The sequence below is a fragment of the Numida meleagris genome, chromosome 1 (assembly GCF_002078875.1).
Source record: "Numida meleagris isolate 19003 breed g44 Domestic line chromosome 1, NumMel1.0, whole genome shotgun sequence".
Lineage (NCBI taxonomy): Eukaryota > Metazoa > Chordata > Aves > Galliformes > Numididae > Numida > Numida meleagris.
This window is the reverse complement of record NC_034409.1, coordinates 51,003,074-51,022,882: the sequence shown is the minus strand read 5'-3', so window position 1 is coordinate 51,022,882 and position 19,809 is coordinate 51,003,074. Positions and strand designations below refer to the sequence as shown.

At 45.3% G+C, this 19,809-nt stretch overlaps 1 protein-coding gene across 3 annotated transcripts in view; it reads left to right on the top strand.

Moving 5' to 3' along the window:
* The window catches only part of GRAP2 (GRB2-related adaptor protein 2), a 40,645-nt gene extending 21,127 nt beyond the window's left edge, over positions 1-19,518 (top strand). The window contains exons 1-8 of one of the 3 annotated variants that reach the window (XM_021384720.1): positions 162-565; positions 5,575-5,677; positions 8,951-9,042; positions 11,466-11,585; positions 13,355-13,523; positions 15,163-15,294; positions 17,434-17,553; positions 18,288-19,518. In XM_021384720.1, coding sequence (XP_021240395.1) covers positions 5,600-5,677; positions 8,951-9,042; positions 11,466-11,585; positions 13,355-13,523; positions 15,163-15,294; positions 17,434-17,553; positions 18,288-18,467 — 891 coding nt within the window. In that variant the 5' untranslated portion in view covers positions 162-565; positions 5,575-5,599 and the 3' untranslated portion in view covers positions 18,468-19,518. Of the gene's footprint in view, positions 1-161; positions 566-2,994; positions 4,586-5,574; positions 5,678-8,950; positions 9,043-11,465; positions 11,586-13,354; positions 13,524-15,162; positions 15,295-17,433; positions 17,554-18,287 lie in introns of those variants that run through there. The other 2 variants (XM_021384725.1, XM_021384718.1) reach the window with 2 other exon arrangements.

Genomic DNA, 19,809 nt, shown 5'->3' with positions numbered 1-19,809 from the left:
ATCTCAATCATCTGTCAGCCTTACAGACACTCTGGCAGGCTTCCTGCTTCTGTTGTCTTTGAAAATAATTTTATTACATGTTTTTATGTCTTCAGCTACTTGTTCCTCAAGATATGCTTTTCAACTGACTTATTATGGTTTCTCATTTAACTTACCAGATCTGTACCCTTTTCTGTTTTCTGTATTTGGGTAGAGCTCGCACTTTTTGAGGGACCGTACCCTCCATTATTCGGCTGTTTAACAAGGATGGGCTGAGGCAGCGGCAGCAAACTGACAGCACCATTAAAAGCACATGTCATACCAAGTATTTCGAACTTTAGAGATTAAAAACGGTCCATTCCCCACTCTGTCCTGTGACGGCCACTGTTTCAGTGCCTCCACCTCTGTCCTCCATGCCAACTCCTGACCATCCTTGTCCGCACACGTGCACCCGTTACCGCTGTGGCACTGTCGCTGCAGGGAGGAGCCTGTATGGGCTGAGCTCTCCTTCCCTTCCTTTCCCCTAGACAGCAACGCACCTCCTGCTTTCTAGAAAAGTGCCAGAGGAGAAGAGAGCTGCTGAAAGGTATGGGGCAAGCGCGGCTCTGAGACCCGGGGGGGCAAGCTGTGTGGGAAAAGCTCTAGGGAGAGAGGTGGGATCTTGGAGGGAGAGGTAAAGCACTGCAGAGCAGGGGAAGAGCATGGGATCCCTGTGTCATCTTGTTGGGCGGTTTCCACACTAGAGCAGTGCTTGTGTGGGAGAAATCCCTGCACCTCGGCCACATCCACCCAGCTGGGAGCTGCAGGAGGAGGTGGGGCAGACAGGAGCTGCTTTCCCCAGGCCAAGTCCTGTGCGCCAGCAAAGATTCATGACGTTGTACTCTCACGACATTGCGTAGCGTTGTACTCCTCGGTGCTGCCTGTGCACAGCATCTCATGGTGCTGCCCTGCTCCGCTCTGTGTGCTGGGAGCAGCACGAGAGGCCCAGCTCTTCCCATGGTGACTAAGAGCTGTCCTCACCTGGGGTGCTTCTTACTGACTGCTGTTGGTCGTAGAGCCCTGAAAGTGTTTTCCTTCTCTGGATCCCATTCTTAGGAGGTTTATTTTGTCAGAGCATTGTACAAGGGCTCAGCCCAGAACCCTGCGTTCCTTTGGATGGCAGCACAGCCAAGACTGAAACATACAGCGCATTGTTCTCCCTTATAAATTTTACCCTCTTATCACTGACAGTCAGCAGAGCTGCGCCGTTAACTCAGTAGCAAGAGGCTTGTGTTTTTGGAACGAAATATTCCCATGCCACTTGTATGTGGCTTAGCTGGTGACAACAAAGCCTTTATCTATCACAGCTCTTCTAGATAACGGGTCCCTTCGCCATTGTTTCTGCTGAAATGTCATCAGGAGTTTCTGTACAGATGTTCAGGGTTGAATCCTGTCCCTGGTCGCTCATCAGTCCAATAGGTTGTTCTTGCGAAGCGGAACAAAGACGCAGCAGCTCACGCTGTGTCTGTCAGCACGAAACCTTGCTGGATGGAGCTGCCTGCTGGAGGTATGCGTGCTGCAGGCAGGGAAATCAAGATTCTGCTCATATGGCTGCTTTAAGCAGCCACTTTGTAGGCCGCGGTGATTTCTTCTGTGATCTTAATGTGTGAGATTGAGTAGGGGTGAGCCTGAGCCATCCCAGAGTGATAAACTTCATAGGAGGTGACCTTCCCTGGCATTGTTATTACTGAATTTTGATCCAGCTTGGTGTAGGGGTACAATGTTAAACTCTTTGGGATGCCGCTGTCAGATTACGCTGCTTGCTGACATGATTTAGGTCTCAGCTCTTTTGATCAACAGAGAGAGGCTGATGTTCTTGCTCAGGGAATGGCATTCTGCCAAACTGAAATACCTACCTCATGCTCTCAAAGCCAGGCTGCTTTTCTCTTCTCCCTTGATGAACCTTCTGCAGCGTCAGTCCCACAGAACGGCAGTAGCCCTGTGCCCCTTGGATCTGCCTCATTACAGTGGGGAACCGCAGAGAAAATTCACCTCCATGCAGAGAACCAGCACAAAATGGAGGAACTTGTCAACCTATACTCAGAACTGACAAATCCTCCTTTAAACGTCGCAGAGGCTTCATGCTAAACCCTGCACAAAGGTGATTTTTTCCCTCAGAACATTATGCACAGTCTAAAATTGTCCTTGGTTACTTGAAAGCTTAAAGGAGTTTCACCGGGGAGTTAAAAGCAGAATCTGGCTGCCTGCAAACTGCAGTGCTGTCCTTTGGGATAAAAGGTGCTTGAGAAATGGAAGTTCTGACAAGTGCCCCAAAAAATCCCATCTCGTTGTGTCACGGGTTGGTGCTCGAAGTCACTCACATGTAGAAGAGGAAAGAAAGGGCCCCTGGAGGGGAGTTTTCATGAGGGCCCAGCACTGACCTGCACATCCTCATGTTACAGATGGAGGGAGGAATGGGATCAGAAAAACAGAGCTGGTTTGAAGTTCAGGTGATGAAAAGTGGTAGGCTGCCGTTCAAAGACAGGATTATGGGCTAGCGCTGCTTTAGTAGTTGGTGGGGGAAGAGCTTAAGGCCACAGCATTGCTGATTTATCAACACAGCCAACACTGTGCATGGTATTTGAGTCGCGTCTAAATCCAGCCGCTGGCAATGAAAAGCACATTTAATCCATGTGTTAGATTGTTTGAAGAGGTATCTGTCTCCTGGTCTCTCCCCATGGTTGTGATTGCTGAAATTGAAAATGAGGTGAGAGAGGAGATTTTAACCGTTTCACAAACGCTTCTCCTTTCAAGAGGGTCACGTCTCCAGCGGCATCTTTAACACCTGGGAGACTGCAAAATGAAAGGCTCTCCCCCCGCCTGCTCCCTGCAGAGAGAAGCCCTGCTGCCTATCCTGTGACTAAGGAGCAAAAATCAAAGACGGGATTTGTATTTATACAGTTTATTGTTTTGAACTGGTTTGGGGTTTGGGTTTGTTTGTTTGTTTGTTTTCTTTGATTTCTTTTTTTGTTGGTTCTGCTTTGTTTTGTGTTTTGTTTTGTTGTTGGCTTTTCTTCTTGAGATGAGATTAATGCTCTGCGTTAGGAGTTCCAGGATTCATTTGCACTGTTGGCTCCGATCCCCACCACCATAAGATAAAATACTGAAATACATCCATTACTAAAGTAATTTTCTTTGGTCCTTTTCTTCGGTTCTCTACCGTGAAAGAGTATTATTGTTTATCTTGTTCTCTCAGTGGTTAATTCCTCTCCTATGTGATACCCTTACACTCTATCAGCAAGTATGGCTGTGGGAAGTTATGAACTGGCGCACGAAGAATTGCAGTGCAAGAAGAGAGGACAGTCTTCAGATCAGGTCTGAGTTGCACCCACAGAGTTGCACCTGGAATAAGAAAGGGGCAATTAAACAGCAAGCTCAAGCTGTATTTGCAGCTCTGATACATACAGAGCAAATAAGCAAGAATTAAAGGCATCAGTAAGTGGATGGAGAGAAAATGGAGTGAAAAGGACTGGAAGCTGCTCAAGAATGAGAATAAAGGACGTTGGTAAAACATAGGATGATACAGGTCAGTATGGATGTATTGGACAAAACTTCAGGGCTCTGGGTTGGAATAGCAGGCATGTGGCAGGTCACAACACCTATGTGTCACGCTACCCAGGAGCCCCAGCACGGAACAAGTCCCACTGCTGTAGGATGGGTTGATGCTCAACAGGCAGAGCTGCCTGTGGACTGCTGATCAATCTGCCCTGGTGCTGCATAGCTCACCTTGGTCATATGAATACCAATTCACCTACAATAAGCAGCATGAAAAGAGATTGTGAACAGAATCCAAGAGAAAGCAAGTGAAGGTCTTTCTTGTAGTTAGAAATGAGATGTAGAAAAGGGTTTTTGCTGGCAAGGCAAGCATCATTCAGGTGAAGAGTTAGTCCCTGTCGCTCCCTGAGACCAAACCTTGGTGTTGCTCCGTTGCTGCCTGCTTCTAGCTCAGTCGACAGCGGTGGCACTGACAATTCAGTGACCTCAAAGATTTGTGGCTGGTGCCCAGCTGGACTGACTATCCTGACCGAATCTCCTGTTGTTGTTTTTCCTTTGAAATTGTATGTCTTTCCAGATTGATGTTTTTCCTTTTGAATCCTTGAACTACTGTTGGTGCCATCTCAATGGCTCTATCTATAATTTTCACCCTTCCAATCTATGTATTTTCTCCTAGATCTTATTAAGCAGTTTGAGTCAGTTACGCAGTTACACCCGGATTACTGGTACACAGGCAGTTAAATCCCTGGATTGTGCGTCAAAGGGAAGCTTACAGCAGGGGTTACAGTAGCCTATTAATTTAAAAGTGACAGAATTTTGGAGCTCACTCAGCACATTGTCTGGGGGGGAATCTCATCTCATTAGTAACGGGACACTCAAGAAATAGCTCCCTAACTTGAGTTGTTGGTACTGTTTCGTTTTAGGGCTTTCTGGTTAAGAGTATTTTGGATCAGGCAAGGTGGTACTTCTCCAGCCTTAAAGTCCTGGTGATTCTGTGGGAAGTGAAGCTAGGCGAAACCTTTGGCTTCAGGATCATCGTTTCCAGATGAACCTAGTTTAGTAACCACTGAAGGTACCTCTGTACTGGAGCAGTCTGATGGTCTCACAAGCTGAGCTGTTGGAGCATCTCACAGCAGTGCCTTTGCTTAATGTGGCGCTGCCTTGCTCTTTGTCTCGTCACTGGCAGCCTCACTACTGGGCTGCAGGGAGCACGAGCCAGCCATGGGAAACGAGTAACTCCCTTGATCATAGAAGTGGTCCTGCTGGGGTACATCTGAGCTGCATGTGCAGGAAGTGGTGAAGAAGCAAAGCTCGTGTTGTGACTTCCCGTGCCACATGTGCTCTGCTGATGAAAAGCAGGCTTTGCTTTGCAGGCTGTCTGGTACATTTCAGGCTCCTGGGTTATGAACACAGAGGACGAGTAAGTGCGTGCCTTAAATTTGTCAGTGCTACAGTTTCACACCCTGTCAGCTTCAAAACAGGGACTACAGTCTTTCTGCAAACAGTTTTTCCTAGCTGTAAGTTGTGGTTACCCATGCAAAGCCATCACAGAGAAAAGTCTCTTTCAACCTTCAGAACCGTGGCCCCTGTCCAAGAAAAAAATGTATTTATTGCAAGCTCTTCGTTTTGTCCGCAATTTGCCTCCCTCTTGAGATAAAGAGTAAGTGATTGCAGAGGGCAAATACATTCTTCTGTTGCATGACAGAATCATTTGCTTAACTGGGAATTGTGTCAGAGTGCTCCTTGGTCTACACAGAAGAAGGTCCTCCCTGCTACCAGCTTATTTGGGTGATGTGTGCAAATTTTTCCATGAAATTGCTGCAGAGAAAGAGATCTGTTGGAATGAGCTGATATATTGGATTGTTCAAAGTTTTTGAGAGGGTTATAGCTTCTTGGCCACGCCATCTCTTCTGCCTGCTAATGTCCTTCAGTATCTAGTAACTAATGTCTACCAATGGTAGGTGCATGCTCATCTTTGTGCAAATCACAGCACTGCTTATAAGCTTTCTGCAAGCTAGACTCAGCAGCTTGTAGATACTGACCTGCATACACTTCTTTCAGCTCTGCCCTGCCACCAACACACAGTATGGAAGCCATCGCCAAGTTTGACTTCACTGCTTCTGGAGAGGATGAGCTGAGTTTCCAGGCTGGAGATATCCTGAAGGTAAGTGCGGCTCCAAGCATGACTAAAGGTCAGTGCTGATATTCTGCCAAGGCTTTCTGCCTTGACAAAACATATGAATGCTGATGTCTATAAACTGGGATAGAAATGCAGGACACTAGATTCCTATAGAGCTACAGGTCAACCAGCAACCCCCTCATCACTTGAGTCTGGGTCCATTCTACTTGACTTTAGGTCCCTAAACTATGCACGTAGTTGTCCTACAGTCCTCTACTAAGCAGTGGGGAAGTATAATCATTTTTGCAGTGGAAGAGATCCAGTTCTTTGGTAGAACAGTTTTTTTTAAATCTTGTCTGTTTTCATCAACTCTGTAGGTAGTCTAGAGTGACTGTGTTTACGATGACTGTGTCTAATGGTAAGCAGGATGAATATGAGCCAGAGAGATTGCTGTATTCCTCATTTCCAACTCTTAAACGGTTAAAAAGATGGTTAACATGCATTGTAGAACTTGCATCTAACGTCTCACCGTAAGTAATTACTGTTAGTTGCCGCAGGGGTTTTAGGCAGTTGCAAATGGCAGAGGATATGTCCGTGAAACAGTCTGTTACACACATAATGGAAAAGCTTAAGAGGTCCTCAGCCAGTAATGTTATATACGCTCCTGCAGGAACTGAGCAGTGGAATAATGGCAGACTGGCAGAAGTAAAGTTATCATAAGAAACAGAGCATGTGAGAGTCTCTTGAATGTTGATGCGCATGTGTTACAGTAGAACAGTTTGTTAATCCTACTGAAGTCCCGTAGATGAAGCCACACACTGCTCCACCCTAATTATTTATCCACTTTTCAACCCACAACATCGCTGTTCTGCTTCAGTTGAAAATCACTGAGCAAAACATTTCTCTAAGGCCTTAACTCCTCCACTAGCCAAAGGGATGTTGCAAAACAGTGAGATATAAAACCTTGCTCTACCAAGAAGCCTTCACTACCTCCCTGTATAGTCCCAGCTGTTCCATTTAATGACCAGATATTATGTCTCAGCTCCGCCTCTTCCATCACCACCATTTTTTATTTTATTGCCCTTTTAATCCTTGAAGCTTAGACAAAGCTAATGGCATCCAGAATTCATTAAGATCAAAGACTTTTTTTTTCCACAGTGCTATGAGAAGGACTGATGAATACTCTCATTCCTAATTCTTCCTTCATTTCAGAGTAGTCCCTACATCCCTACCGTCCCCTGATCTTTACCTGATATCTGCTTCCTCAGGAGACTGTGGTTTCATTAAAGCCCTGGCTATGGTAACGGTGTTGGCCAGGTCACTTTTCCTTCTGTTACTCGGTTTCCCTTCCTGTACAATCATTAGAAACTAGAGCTTCCTTTTGAATTACATCGGAAGCTGCTGATGAAAAGAGTCAAATACATCCGTATTAATATTAGTAGTTACTGAGACTTCGCCATCAGAAGTCAGACTGCCTCTTGCTTTAAGGTCCTTGAGGTGAACAAACACACACTGCCCAAGAGATAGTAGCAGTAAAATAGTCTGAGCATTGTCTCTCAGTCTGGCAAACATACACATACATTCATACCCTGTCCCGAGCCCCCTTCTGCTGCCTGCACAACCTGCTGGCTATCTTCTCTGATTTACAAAGGAGATAAAATGAACAGTGTTGATGCAGAGACTAGAAAACAGGAAACACGAGGCCCTCAACCACCACTGACAGGAGGAAATCCACCCTCTCTCTCACACACACACATCCCACATCCTTCTCTGAGAGGATGACACACAGAAACCTGACAGCCGTGCACTAAGGACCAGCAGATATGTCGCTCTAGAGAGTTGAGCAGGACATGGTGTGTGGCTGTCATCCCCTCTGGTTGGCCACAGCAGCAAAAAGGAACCTTTATCCTGCACCCGGGGGGAAGTGGGAAGGGGGGGAAGCAGTAACTGGACAAGAAGGGACCTCCACAGCTTTCTATTCCCAACCTTTCTTTATCCAGATGCTCAGAAAAAGCCTATGTGGCAGGCAGGGCAATGGAGAATCAGCCCCAGAGATGGCAGTATCCTGTTGCCAGAACCAAGCAATTAGAGTCTGCGTTAGGCTCCCAGAAACATGGGATTGGCTTATAGAACAAGTATTATTATTCTTAAACAATAGATTTCAAATGAGGTCTTTTCCTCTTGCTTTCTCCTTTTAAAACTGTCAGGACACATCCTCTCAGGCTCCCCTCCAAAACCAGGATGAGCAGAAACACATTCTATTTTATAAAATGGAATTCTGTCTCATGAATTGGAATGTCAAACAGAATGCCAAACACCGCAGTGTTTGCAGGAAAACCACAACCTTGTTGTATCCCTGTGCTCTTCCTGCTAGCCGAGGTCTGCAGCAGAGACCATCCACCAGGGAGCAGGGAATTTGGGCAGTCCATGGTCAGCAGTGCATTCCCTATGGACCTTTTTGGTCAGCATTAATGCGAACACAATTGAAGCTGCTCCATGTGCGCTGTAGGCTGGCTTCCTGCTGCCATAAACATTGGAAGTCTAAGAGTTGCTTTACAATACTTTTTGCCTCCTTTTATCTACTCTGGCAAAGCTCATTGCCACTGAAAACTTAGCCCACTACATAGCCTACTAAATAGCCCACTAAATAGCCCAAAGAGATGGTGGATGTGCTGTCCCTGGAGATATGCAAGGTCAAGCTGAACCAGGCTCTGAACCAATCTAGCTATAGGTGTTCACTGCAGGGAAGTTGGACAAGGTGCTCTTTAAGGGTTCCTTTCAATTCAAACGATTCTATGATTCTGTGAAATACTCTCATGCAAAATGATGTGCTGAGAGCGTAGGATGACTTCTGTGCAGCCATAACACACACACAGGTACAGCTATATATCCCTCCATATACATACATGTCAGAGCAGTTTTCATGGATTTTTTTTTCCCTGTGAATCTGAGATGATCCAGTACTACTAAAAGCAGCACAGAGAACTCCTTAAACCCCCATTAAGTCCTTCCAAGCTGATTTCCTTGATCTCACAGACATCAGAGATATGCAGACTGCATCCCCTGCCACCTGGAGAGGCTTTCAGATGAAGGGATAAAGTTAACAAGCAATCAGTCTAATTCCACTTGGCCTTCTTCACTGTTTTGTTTGCACTGAAGTGGCCATCAGCCACTAGCGCTGCTGCAAGGTGGGTAAGAAGTAAAGCATATGAGGAATTCTCTTTCATTTTTACACAAAATTCTGGTTTTCAGTCAGTGTCTTAGTGAGTTTTGCCTTTCTCAGGAGACATGTTTATTCAACCCGTCTCTTCATTGCAGGTTTTGAGCTCCCAGGAAGAGTGGTACAAAGCTGAACTCCGAAGCCAAGAGGGCTACGTTCCTAAGAATTTCATTGATTTTCACGTTCCCCCGTAAGTGTCATGGAAAATGCACGCACCGGCGCTGCACATTTCCAAAGGATAGTCAAGCACATGTGTGTGTGCAAATGCAGATAGGCAGGCATGACAGAGGAAGCACTGGTTATAACACGCAATCATAGAATCACTAAGGTTGGAAAAGACCACAAACATCATCTCGTCCGACCGGCAGCCCATCACAGTTTGAGGCTGGCGTGATGCCATGCACAGTTCTGCCAGCGCACCTTCTTCCTTCCCTGAAGCATCCTCTGTTCTTTCAGAGCTGAATGGTTCTCTGTATCACTCTCAAGTGACTCCTTTGTTACTGCTGCTCGTAGGGATGTCACTGGGATGTGGCAGGAGCTGCATGAAGCTCTCCTTGGACAGAAGGAGAACAGTCACGATGTGAAATCTTGGCAACAGAGGCTGAGCACAAAAGGAAGAGCAAGAACTCCCTGTAAATGAATTATAAAAGCGTAATTCCCTCCTCCCAACTCTTTCAGTGCATTCGCTTTCATTTCCCCACCCTGACATCCACATTCCCTCCCCCGGAGATGTGTGCGAGCTCCTCTCAGTACACTAGAGGTCAGTGCAACGCCGCACGAAGTGTGACAGCTGGTGTTGCTCATGGATTGACGGAGATGATAGACCAGACATGCCACTCCGCTCCCACACACATGCAGTCGCAAACACACATCCCTCTCCGCGCTTTGTGCCTGCACACCCAAACACAGATCTGTCAGAGGGCAGGCGTACCTCACGTCTCTCTCCCTACTGGGAAGACGGCATTTTCAGAAAGGACTGAGAGGTGTTGAAATGCTTGCTAAGCATGCTGTCCGGCCCTGTGCCATAAAAATGACAATAGATGGCAGTTTTATAGCCTTTTTCTTTTCAGTTGGCAGAAATGCTCCCTGAAGCCCCTCTAAGAACTGTGTGGATGTGGCTCTGAGGACACAGTTAGCAGGCATGCTGGGGATGGGCTGGCGCTTGGACTGGGTGATCTTAGAGGTCTTTTCCAGCCTTCATGATTCTGTGATTCTATTATATGATTCTAATTGTCCTCTTTCAAAAAAAACACTGCAGCATTTCAGAAGAAATGGGCAGAGCACATACCAAGCCCAGTTCTGCTGGTTCCGACACACTGGTGCCCTAAACAGGCAAACACCATTTGGCTGGATTTTGTGCCCTACCCATAAGTGCTGCTGTCCCCTTTGGAAGTGGCATTGCTGGCCTGTTTGGACGTGAGCCCGCCTGCTCAGCTGAGCCAAAGAACTTAGTTTGCTCTGCAAAGATGGGCTGTTGCACTGGGGCCTCAAGGGGACAGGATCTCCCAGTGCACTGTGCTTGTTTGCTCTTTCACAGGGCTGTGGCATCTCACAGGGAAATGAGCAGCTTCTTATTTTCACACACATTTTCCTCATGATGTTTTCTCTATGCGAGAAGAGCTGTGAAGAAACGTTTCCACTTTGACACTTCCCTAAGAGCTGCAGACCTGCACTTTGAAGCAGCTCAGGGCAAGTGCTAGAACCTGATGCGGGGAAGAAAGTAGTTTCCTTTTTTTGATGGGTCATTTTTTTCCATCTATGTATTACCAATAATCATCGAGACATCATATTAAATTCTGATTTCCCACTGACTGTTGATGATACATAGGTAAACTGCAATGGTGGCAAGGAGGTGTCCTTGTTTTTAATGCAAAGCAGGTAATGAAGCATTACATAAAATCAGAAGACTGCAGATTACAGATCTTATTACCTGCAGACTTACAGAAGTATACACAATGTTTTTTCTCTCTACTTAAAAATTCCTATTGACACAGTATTATTTTACTATTTTATGGTGAGTTTTCTCATTATTTGCCCAGTGCCTTATACTACTGGCTAAATTTACATGAGAGTAGTTATGAATTCTGTGGTTCTGAGATTTTGTGGTGTTATAACTCTTGCAGAAGCCAATTTATTAGCACTGAAACTTTTATGCCTTGTTTCTCTTAAAAATTTATGTTTGTTCCTCACAATATATCCATCACAGTCCAGTAATTTTCAATCAGTTTACCAAGAGCAATTTGATGTATGTCTGAGAATTGTATGTGTATATATATATATATATATATATATACACCTTTGTAATTTAAAATCTCTTTGAGTAACACCTTACTGTACTGTGCCTGTAATTAAACTTTTGGCTGAGTGTTGCTTAGCAGGCCAAAGCTTACGCTGGTCTCTTTGCATCTAAGTGCTTTTACTGCCCAAAGCAAATGGTCCGCACCCATCAAGACCTTGTACCTTAGCATGTCTGTGGGATGTGGGATCCTGTGATTCCTTTGTTTTGTCTTTGCACTATCCTGCTTATTCATATTCTCCTTACCCTCAACTTTTCTGTTTCTTATCTTCATTCATACCTTTATTCACATTTCCTTGACTTTTCCCACTTGACAGCTGGTTTGATGAGAAGATATCCCGCCACGAAGCTGAGAGCATCCTCATGAGCAAAGGAGTTGGTTCTTTCATTGTCCGAGCCAGTCAGAACTCTCACGGTGACTTCTCCATCTCTGTCAGGTATCTGCTTCTCACAGCATTTTCCTGTGCCTTTTTCTGGTTAATGATCTCCCTAGCTCCTTCTTGACAGGAATCCTAATGGGACCCTGCCTCTCAAGAAGTTTGCATGCTGCCAGTCAGGCAGTGCCTCTGTGTCACATGAATGAGAATGAATTAGGCACCCAATTCCCAGATGTTTCTGTCTCCTTTCAAGTGACACGGTTACTGTCCCATTCCAAAGACGCATCCCCTGGAGACCTGCTTCTCTGAAAGAGCTGCAGCAAAGAGGAGTGGTACGTGGGACATCTCCCACAGTGCAAAACACGTGCCTTCCATCTGTTTTATCTGCCTGGCAGCTTCAATTACTATACCCAAGAGTTCCAAACTACCCATTAAGACATGACTATTACATTATTATTTCCCACCAGTCAGTTGTGTAGGAACGGCTTTCAGTTGCTAGCAGCCCAACTGCTTTTCATCCGCTTATTGTACCTCGGCCCTTCTCAGCACTTCAAAGCAGAGCTGTTAATTGGCGGTCAGTTTCCAGATTTTCAGTTAATCAATATTCAGTCAATAATCAGTTATAAACTAAAGTACTGATTAGCACTGCCTTTTCCAAGCATTGTTTATTTGGGGAGCTCAAAAAGCATCTGGGAGGAATGCAGGAAAACATGTTGCCAGGAACATTAACTCCACTGTGGACCCCTCTTTCTGTGTCCCAGTTCAAGAGACCATGGCTACATGTACACCAATGATCTGAGCACAGACTGGAACCTTCTCTGGCCTGAAGGTCCAACAATGCAACAGAGTTCAGACCCATATGGCTAAATTCTCTTCACCTCACAGGACAGAACAGTTGTATTCAAGAAGTTCAGTGGGAATGGTTCCTGGTCCATGTTGTCCCCATAACCACCATCCAGCACTATTTGGGAGAGAGCTTTTTGGCTTCGTCCAAAACCATGCAATAACATTAGCAGTTGTGTGACTGTAGCACTACAAGATAGCACTCCAGTCCCTGTCTGGTCCCTGTTTAGATTATTTGCATAGATGTAGCCTCTGAGACCAGTGCCTTGAATTCTTGGAGTTGCATAGAGCAAGGAAGTAAGTACCAAAACCAGATCACCAGATCACATCTGGTGCAAAGAGGAACTGTCCAAATCAGTTAAGAGGTAAGGGAAGGAGAGTTCCACAGGGGAGCAGGGCAGGAGGTGAGACTGTTAATTTTGTCTTATAACAGCAACTAATAATTTCTTGTTTTCTTTCTTTTTGGTAGGCAGAAAGACCAGTAGTCATGATATTATATTAGATATTGTGCTATTATAAAATATACTGTGTGATTATGTCATGTGACTATGTCTTCATGTAGTGGTGATACCCTTGGTGCAGAAGGGTATAATACATCTCATAGTCAGTTCAGTCTGGTGTTAACAGGAACCTGAAGAGGCCAAGGGGTAGACTGCAACTGCACATTTGAGTCTCATACAAAGTACATAATAGAGAGCTATTGGATATTTTGGGCCCTGAAAGCCTTTCCTTCAGAGGATAGGCTTTAAAGCCCCATGCCTCGCTCTGACAGTACTTTGTGACTGAGCAGCCCTTTGGCATTCTATGTTTGTCAGTCGATGTGTCTTTTGAAATACAAAGCCAATGCACACAAGAGCTGCCGTTGCTTTACTTTCCAGAAGTCTCAATTTGGCCAAGAGGCAGAAAAAACTGTTCTGATTCCCTTGTTTTTCAAGGAAGATGATGGTGCAGTCCAGTTGATCTCTTACTTTCTAAATGGGTTTCAGGCATGAAGAAGATGTACAACACTTCAAAGTGATGAGGGATTCAAAGGGAAACTATTATTTGTGGACAGAGAAATTCTACTCACTGAACAAGCTGGTAGACTACTACAAGACAAGTACCATCTCCAGGCAGAAGCAGATCCTCCTGAGGGATGACAGCCGAGAAGAGAAGGTAAACACAAGCTATCCTCAGGTGTTCCTGAGTAAGAAACCCTTCTATTAATGGAATTTAGCCCACAAGAATGTCTTGCAGAGAGAATGAGGGAGGGTCTATCCTTGGAAACCTGACCACAACACTGTGCTGGTGGGTGCTGCAACACAGATTTTTTAGTTGATTCAGTAGTGCGTGTGGTTATATAACTGAGCAGAATTTTCAGATTTTGTTTTCGATATCAACAGAAAGGGCTGCAAATCTACATAGAGAGGTTCTGCTAATGTTCTGAGGCTCTGGAGATGAAATTCTAAGATGCCTTGCACAACCAAGGGAAGCAGGTCCTATCATACGAAATGCCTAGATTTTTTCATAAGGGCTCGTACAAAGTTCACTGTTAGGCTGTGTCTGAGAAGAATTTGAATCTGGTGTCCTGTTGTCCTTGAATATACTCAGATTGCAGCTATTATTACAGTGCAAAGTTTGTTCAGAAGAATCATCTATATTCTGTTACTCAGTGAACACAATAAAGGGTGTGGAGGAACCCTGGAACGGTGGCTGGTAGGGGCTGAAAAGCACTGCTGAGGAGAGCACAGCATATGTGGGAGCAAGGTATGCACTCAGGAAAGATGTAGTAGATGTTTGAGAAAGCAGGGAAATCCCAGCCCAATGAATGCCTGGTTTTGTGCCAGGAGGACAAGCAAATGCCATAGCAGTGGTTGCTATGCATTGCACACACAATACTGGGAGTGATCATGCCTGCTCACTGCAATAACCAAGGTCCAGCCCTACTGGGAAACGGATTCTGGTGTTAAATTACCAGGATGTACAGGCAGAGGTGAGCAGGAAGTACAGACTTGCTCACTGCAGCAGTAAAGTTTTGTAGGCTGCATATGGGTCTTTCTTGCTGGCTCCGAAAAAGAAAAAAATTGTATTTCAGTCTGAAGAGGGGACTTGTGTTGTTGCCTTCTTCTAGTTCACTTAGCGCTTTAAAAATGCATTAGTAGGATATAAAACAGAGGCTCTGGGACCTGTGAGAGAGAGATCACAGCAAAGAATAGTCTGGGGAAGGAGAAAGAAGACTATATGCAAGACTACCAGTAAAACAACCTGTTTGGGCTGACTCTGAGCAGGAAGGAAAAGGGAACAGCATTTGCTCTGAGATGCAGACAGGCAAATAAAGAACAGGAGTCAAGTTTGCTTTGGCAAACGCTCTGTGCATTTGTTATGGTGATGGGCTCAGCAGGGTATGTTTAGCACTCATCACAGTGGGGTTTCAGTTCACAGTTAGAATTTCTAGCTGCTACAGCCATATGATAAAATGATACTAATGTATGGATTTCAGTGCAGAAACAAATGAAGTCTGAGGGCATTATTTCTAAAAAGAATTTGCTTCCTGTGCCAGACTTCACGTCAGTGGTTGCATTTTCAGCCCAGCATCACCTATTACTACCCACTTTTCAAATGGGGAACAGCTATGACAAAGATCTGTAATACAGGAGTCTTGATTTGTCCTTCCATTCAGAGGAGCCTATCTTTGGAATATCCTCCAACATAAAGGGTAGTGATAATAATCCATGGGTAACGATTGCTAAGCTTCAGTCAGGACTGTGACAGGAAGAAAAACCTGACCTCACTTTTGGAATCTTTCTTCCCTCAGGAAAGGCGTGGTGGGAGCCTGGAACGAATGAGCCGGGATGGACTCCATGTGGGTGGAGCAGCTGGAGAAGCTCATTCTTCTATGTCCAAGAGATATGTGGACCATCCTGTCCCTGTGTTTCACCAGCAACAGGTGAAGTATTTGGACAATGCTCTCAGACATATGGTTTGATTTCTGGGTGGTCCTTTGTGGAGCCAGGAGTTGGACTCGATGATCCTTGTGGATCCCTTCCAACTCAGGATATTCTGTGATGCTACCAGGAAAGAGGGCACATGAAACCTGGGCACACAAAACATTGGCCTTGGTTGCTTGATAGCAAGTGAACAGTCACTTTATCAAAATCTCCCACCCTGAATCCGCTTTAGGAGGCAGAGTTGGTCAGTTCTTCCTACGGGAGTAGCAGCAATGATGGATGGTATCTGCCTGGGGAGCTCTTTTGGACTGAAACAAATATGTCAGCTTTATTTAGTTCTGTGATCCTTGGGAGTGATTGACAAACAAACAAAAAATAGAAATCGGTTCACCATGGTCCTTCCCAGTGGAACCTGGGAGTACTGGGTTCCATCCCAAAAAATGGAAAGCAAGGGGTAGTGCCATGTGAAGGTACAGAAAAACACTTCCCAGTCTTGCACACAGTGTCAGGAACTCCTCTCAAGTCTGAAGGACAAATGAAACCTCACTGCCTGATTGTTTTTTTCTCTATGTGATGCCACTGACAGTGACACAAACACATCAAGAATAAGGAATGATTATGGTAACACTGGGAGAGTTTGGCTTCCTCTAGAACATTCTTCCTCATTCTCCTCTCCATCCTGGGCTCTCTCTGTGCTCTTTCATCATGTTGCACCCCTGATGTGTGATGCCTCTTTGCTCCCCTGCTAGCATAGGAATGGAGAGGACAACAGCAGTATCTGGTGATCTCTTCAAGGTTCTTGATTAATTTGGGGGGAAATTGTTTCCACAAAAATCCAGTGTATACCACAACATGAGCCTCTGTGAAGAAAATTAACTCTATGCCAGCTAAAACCATAGCACTAGGGTTGCCTTATGTCTCTAGCTAAAGACAGTGCAGCATCGGCCAAGGAGAGGACTTGTCCTGCTAAAGGGAAGAAATCCAAACCTGTGTCCCTTAAGGCATGAGAGCTCCTCTATAATGTGGCCAGGGACAATCATGAAAGAGCTGATCTCTCACCAGATAGCCTGCTAATAGAAGACTGCTAATGGAACAATATGGCTTCTGATAAAGCTGAGGGCTGCACTCATTGGAGCACAGCCTACATCTGAGTCACATTCATTACAGAGCACAAACACTCGGGAGTGAAGCACTTGTGTAGTACATCTTGCAGCTGCAAAGCCAGATTGAGGTCACTCACCTCCAGGCAAGGACAGTTGAGATGCAAATTGCGTTCCAGTCTCAGATACATTTTATGCTGACAAAGGTGCTGACAAAGTAAGACGAAGGGAGCATTTAGAGGAGTAAGTCCAACAGAAGAAGCAAGAGCAAGATAGCTGTTTACGGCAAGCACAAGCTGTTGTTCTTCCTCCTGTTTGTTGATACAAGTGATCAGATCCTGTGACACTAAAGCACTGCTGCAACCTGAGCTAACACGATAACAGATTGTGTCACATCGTTATCATAAAAAACCCTCAGTGCACGTACAGGCCTGAAGAGATGAAGACACTCAGCACCTCCTGGTTGTGCAGACAAAAGAGAACTTGCTCCCTAGAAGGTCTGTGTTGACTTCAGATGTGCAGTCATGTGGCATCTTTTCTTTGAATGTGATTTTGTTTCTTTCCTCTTTGATTAATTGGGCTACTGGATTCTTAGTCCTGTTCCCTGCTCTGTACAGCACGGGGCAGCCCAAAGGAAAAGGGAAACAGTCAGACTGGGTCATAGTAACTCCAGATAGGCAAAAGTCCCCTTGGCAAGCTGGCTTTTCACCTGTGACTTAGAACAGACATAGCTTTTTGGCCTGCCAGAGGCCAAAAAAAGCCATTGAAGCCTTTTCCCAGCAGATGTGGAACATAGCTGAGGGCAGCCAAATTTCAACTTCTATGGAGAAAAATCCGAAGTAGAACAGCCTAAGGTGACCTCTTCCATGAGAGGAATTGCTTCCAGGACTGCAACACAGGGACTGTACTGGAGGCAGACATCTAAGATCATTTACATGACGATTGGACCCTGACTCCCTGACCACCAGTGACTCTTAAAGCCCCTCATTCGAAATCCTCAGTATATTTTTGACATTTCTCTTGCTGTTTTCCTTCTAGGATAGGTATGGAGGGAGCCTGGACAGGAAAGATGCACTGCACGGACTAAGGTATCATAGCCAAGGAAGTGCAGCAGCTATGCAACGGAGACACACGGACCCACTGCATCAGCAGACACCAGTGAGTAATGTACTTGCAAGGCTGCACCTACCCAACTTAACGGGCCCCTTAGTGATGGCCAAGCAGTTTGGGCAATGCCACCTGCACAGAGGTTGCATGAGAAACAGTTTATTGGACATGCTGGGACATATCTTTTTTCAGGAGGGTGGATAACGATAAGACAAGGGGGAATGGTTTTAAACTGAGACAGGGGAGATTTAGGTTAGATATTAGGAGGAAGTTTTTCACTCAGAGGGTGGTGACGCACTGGAACAGGTTGCCCAAGGAGGTTGTGGATGCCCCGTCCCTGGAGGCGTTCAAGGCCTGTCTGGACATGGGTCTGGGCGGCCTGGTCTAGTGGTTGGCGACCCTGCACTCAGCAGGGGGGTTGAAACTAGATGATCTTTGAGGTCCTTTTCAATCCAGGCTGTTCTATGATTCTATGATTCTATGATTCTATGATTCTATGATTCTATGATCTTAGAAGATGTTTCTGAGTCTCAAGGCTCTATTGTGACCACTTGAATCTGATTCTGTGGCACTCTGAAGGTAGGACTAGCATGCTACATGAGCAAAGTTCTAGAACTATTCTCAAAATCATTCTCAGTTAACATGCAGAATTATTAGAAGAAGGAACTTAGCATGAGCTCACCACAGTAGGGATCTAGGGCACTGTGAGAAGGCCTGAGCTCACTGAACAGTCTGGATCAAGCATGTAATTAATTGCTTCCTGCTCATCTCTGTCTCCTTCCCAGCGAACACTATGGGTCCGTGCCTTGTACGACTTTGATGCTGTAGAGCACGATGAGCTGGGCTTCCGCAGCGGAGACATCGTAGAAGTCCTAGACAGCTCCAACCCATCATGGTGGAAAGGACGTCTGCGTGGAGAACTGGGTCTCTTCCCTGCCAACTATGTCACACCGGTGCTACTGTGAGGCTGCATTTGTGCCCCAGAGATCCATATTAGAGCTGCTTTTCTGACATGACAGGGACAGAGTGCATCTTCCCTTGTCCCCAGGACATTTGGTGGTTTTGGTTTTGTCTTAATTTATTGGTAATTGATCTTCTGAGATGTTGATGAGAAAGAGAACCCTATGAAGGAATTTTTTTTCCTTGTTTTGTACGTTAATGACTGGGAGGGGAGCAAGAATCCTGGACTGTTTACTGAAATCTTGCTGGATCCTCCCTGCCCCATCATTCTTTTGGCTAAGTATTAATAACTTCCTGCAGTTAGGTTTGTTCTGTGGAAATGCACCTCAGAGAAGTCGGGCTTCAGTATCTGAGTAGAACTACGCCCTTCTTTTGGATCTGGTTGTATTCATAGTCCCTTCAGGCACTGTTTCACCTTTCTTCTAGAGGCAGGACAAGTGCCCAGGTGAATTAAATGATGACTGGTAAACACATTAATCCTTTAGGTAGGGATGAAAAGTCCTTAGGCTGAGGTGCAAGGCAACCATGACTTTTCTAAATAGTTTTAGGCTTGCACCTCTAGTACTTGCTGTGGGCTTAGGCTGTGTGGATACCAGGGGAAGGGACGAAATCCTGTAAGTTGTTGTACAGCCAACCCAGTGGTAAAGGCATGGAAGGGTGAGAAGCTAATTTCAGTGCTTCTTCAGACAGTCCTGCTCTCCTGCACTTCCGTCTGCACCCTATAGCAACAATTTGTCTCATTTTCAAGCTGCTTTCCAAGGTACCTATGCATCCTTGTAGATGTCCTGGTTAGAGCAGATCAAGCCCTTCAGCTAAATGAATATCCTCTGGATTGAATAACAGTGGGCAAACCTTACTGGTTCCTTTCTAAAACTGAACTGGGGAGGGGCTGGGAAGAAGAGGTTTTTCTGGTTTGGTGCCAGAAGTTCTGTCCCTGAGAAGGTGGGGTGTTCAGGATCACTGAGTACACAGCTCTGACTTGCTAGTGGAATGCCTCATGCAAATCGTTGAGCTGTTACTTTACAGTATGCAGAGAATAAAGTTGTGGCCATTGAATAGTCTGTTCTCAGTTCCAGTTTCTTTTAGATAAAATAAGGCAAATGAACAGGATTTCAAATCAAGGCTGAGTGAATGCCAAGATGTGATACAAATACACTGCAAATGAATATTAAAAGTGATCCAAACCATGAGAAAGAGGGACTGCCGCATAACCACTGCTCACATGAGTTTATATTAAACAAGATGCCTGATTTTTTCACAGTATGTGGGACCTCAGCAGTCAGCAAGGAAGTGGTGATTTATCATTCTTGGGAAAAAAAGAAAAGGCAAGTGAAAAACTCTAAAAAC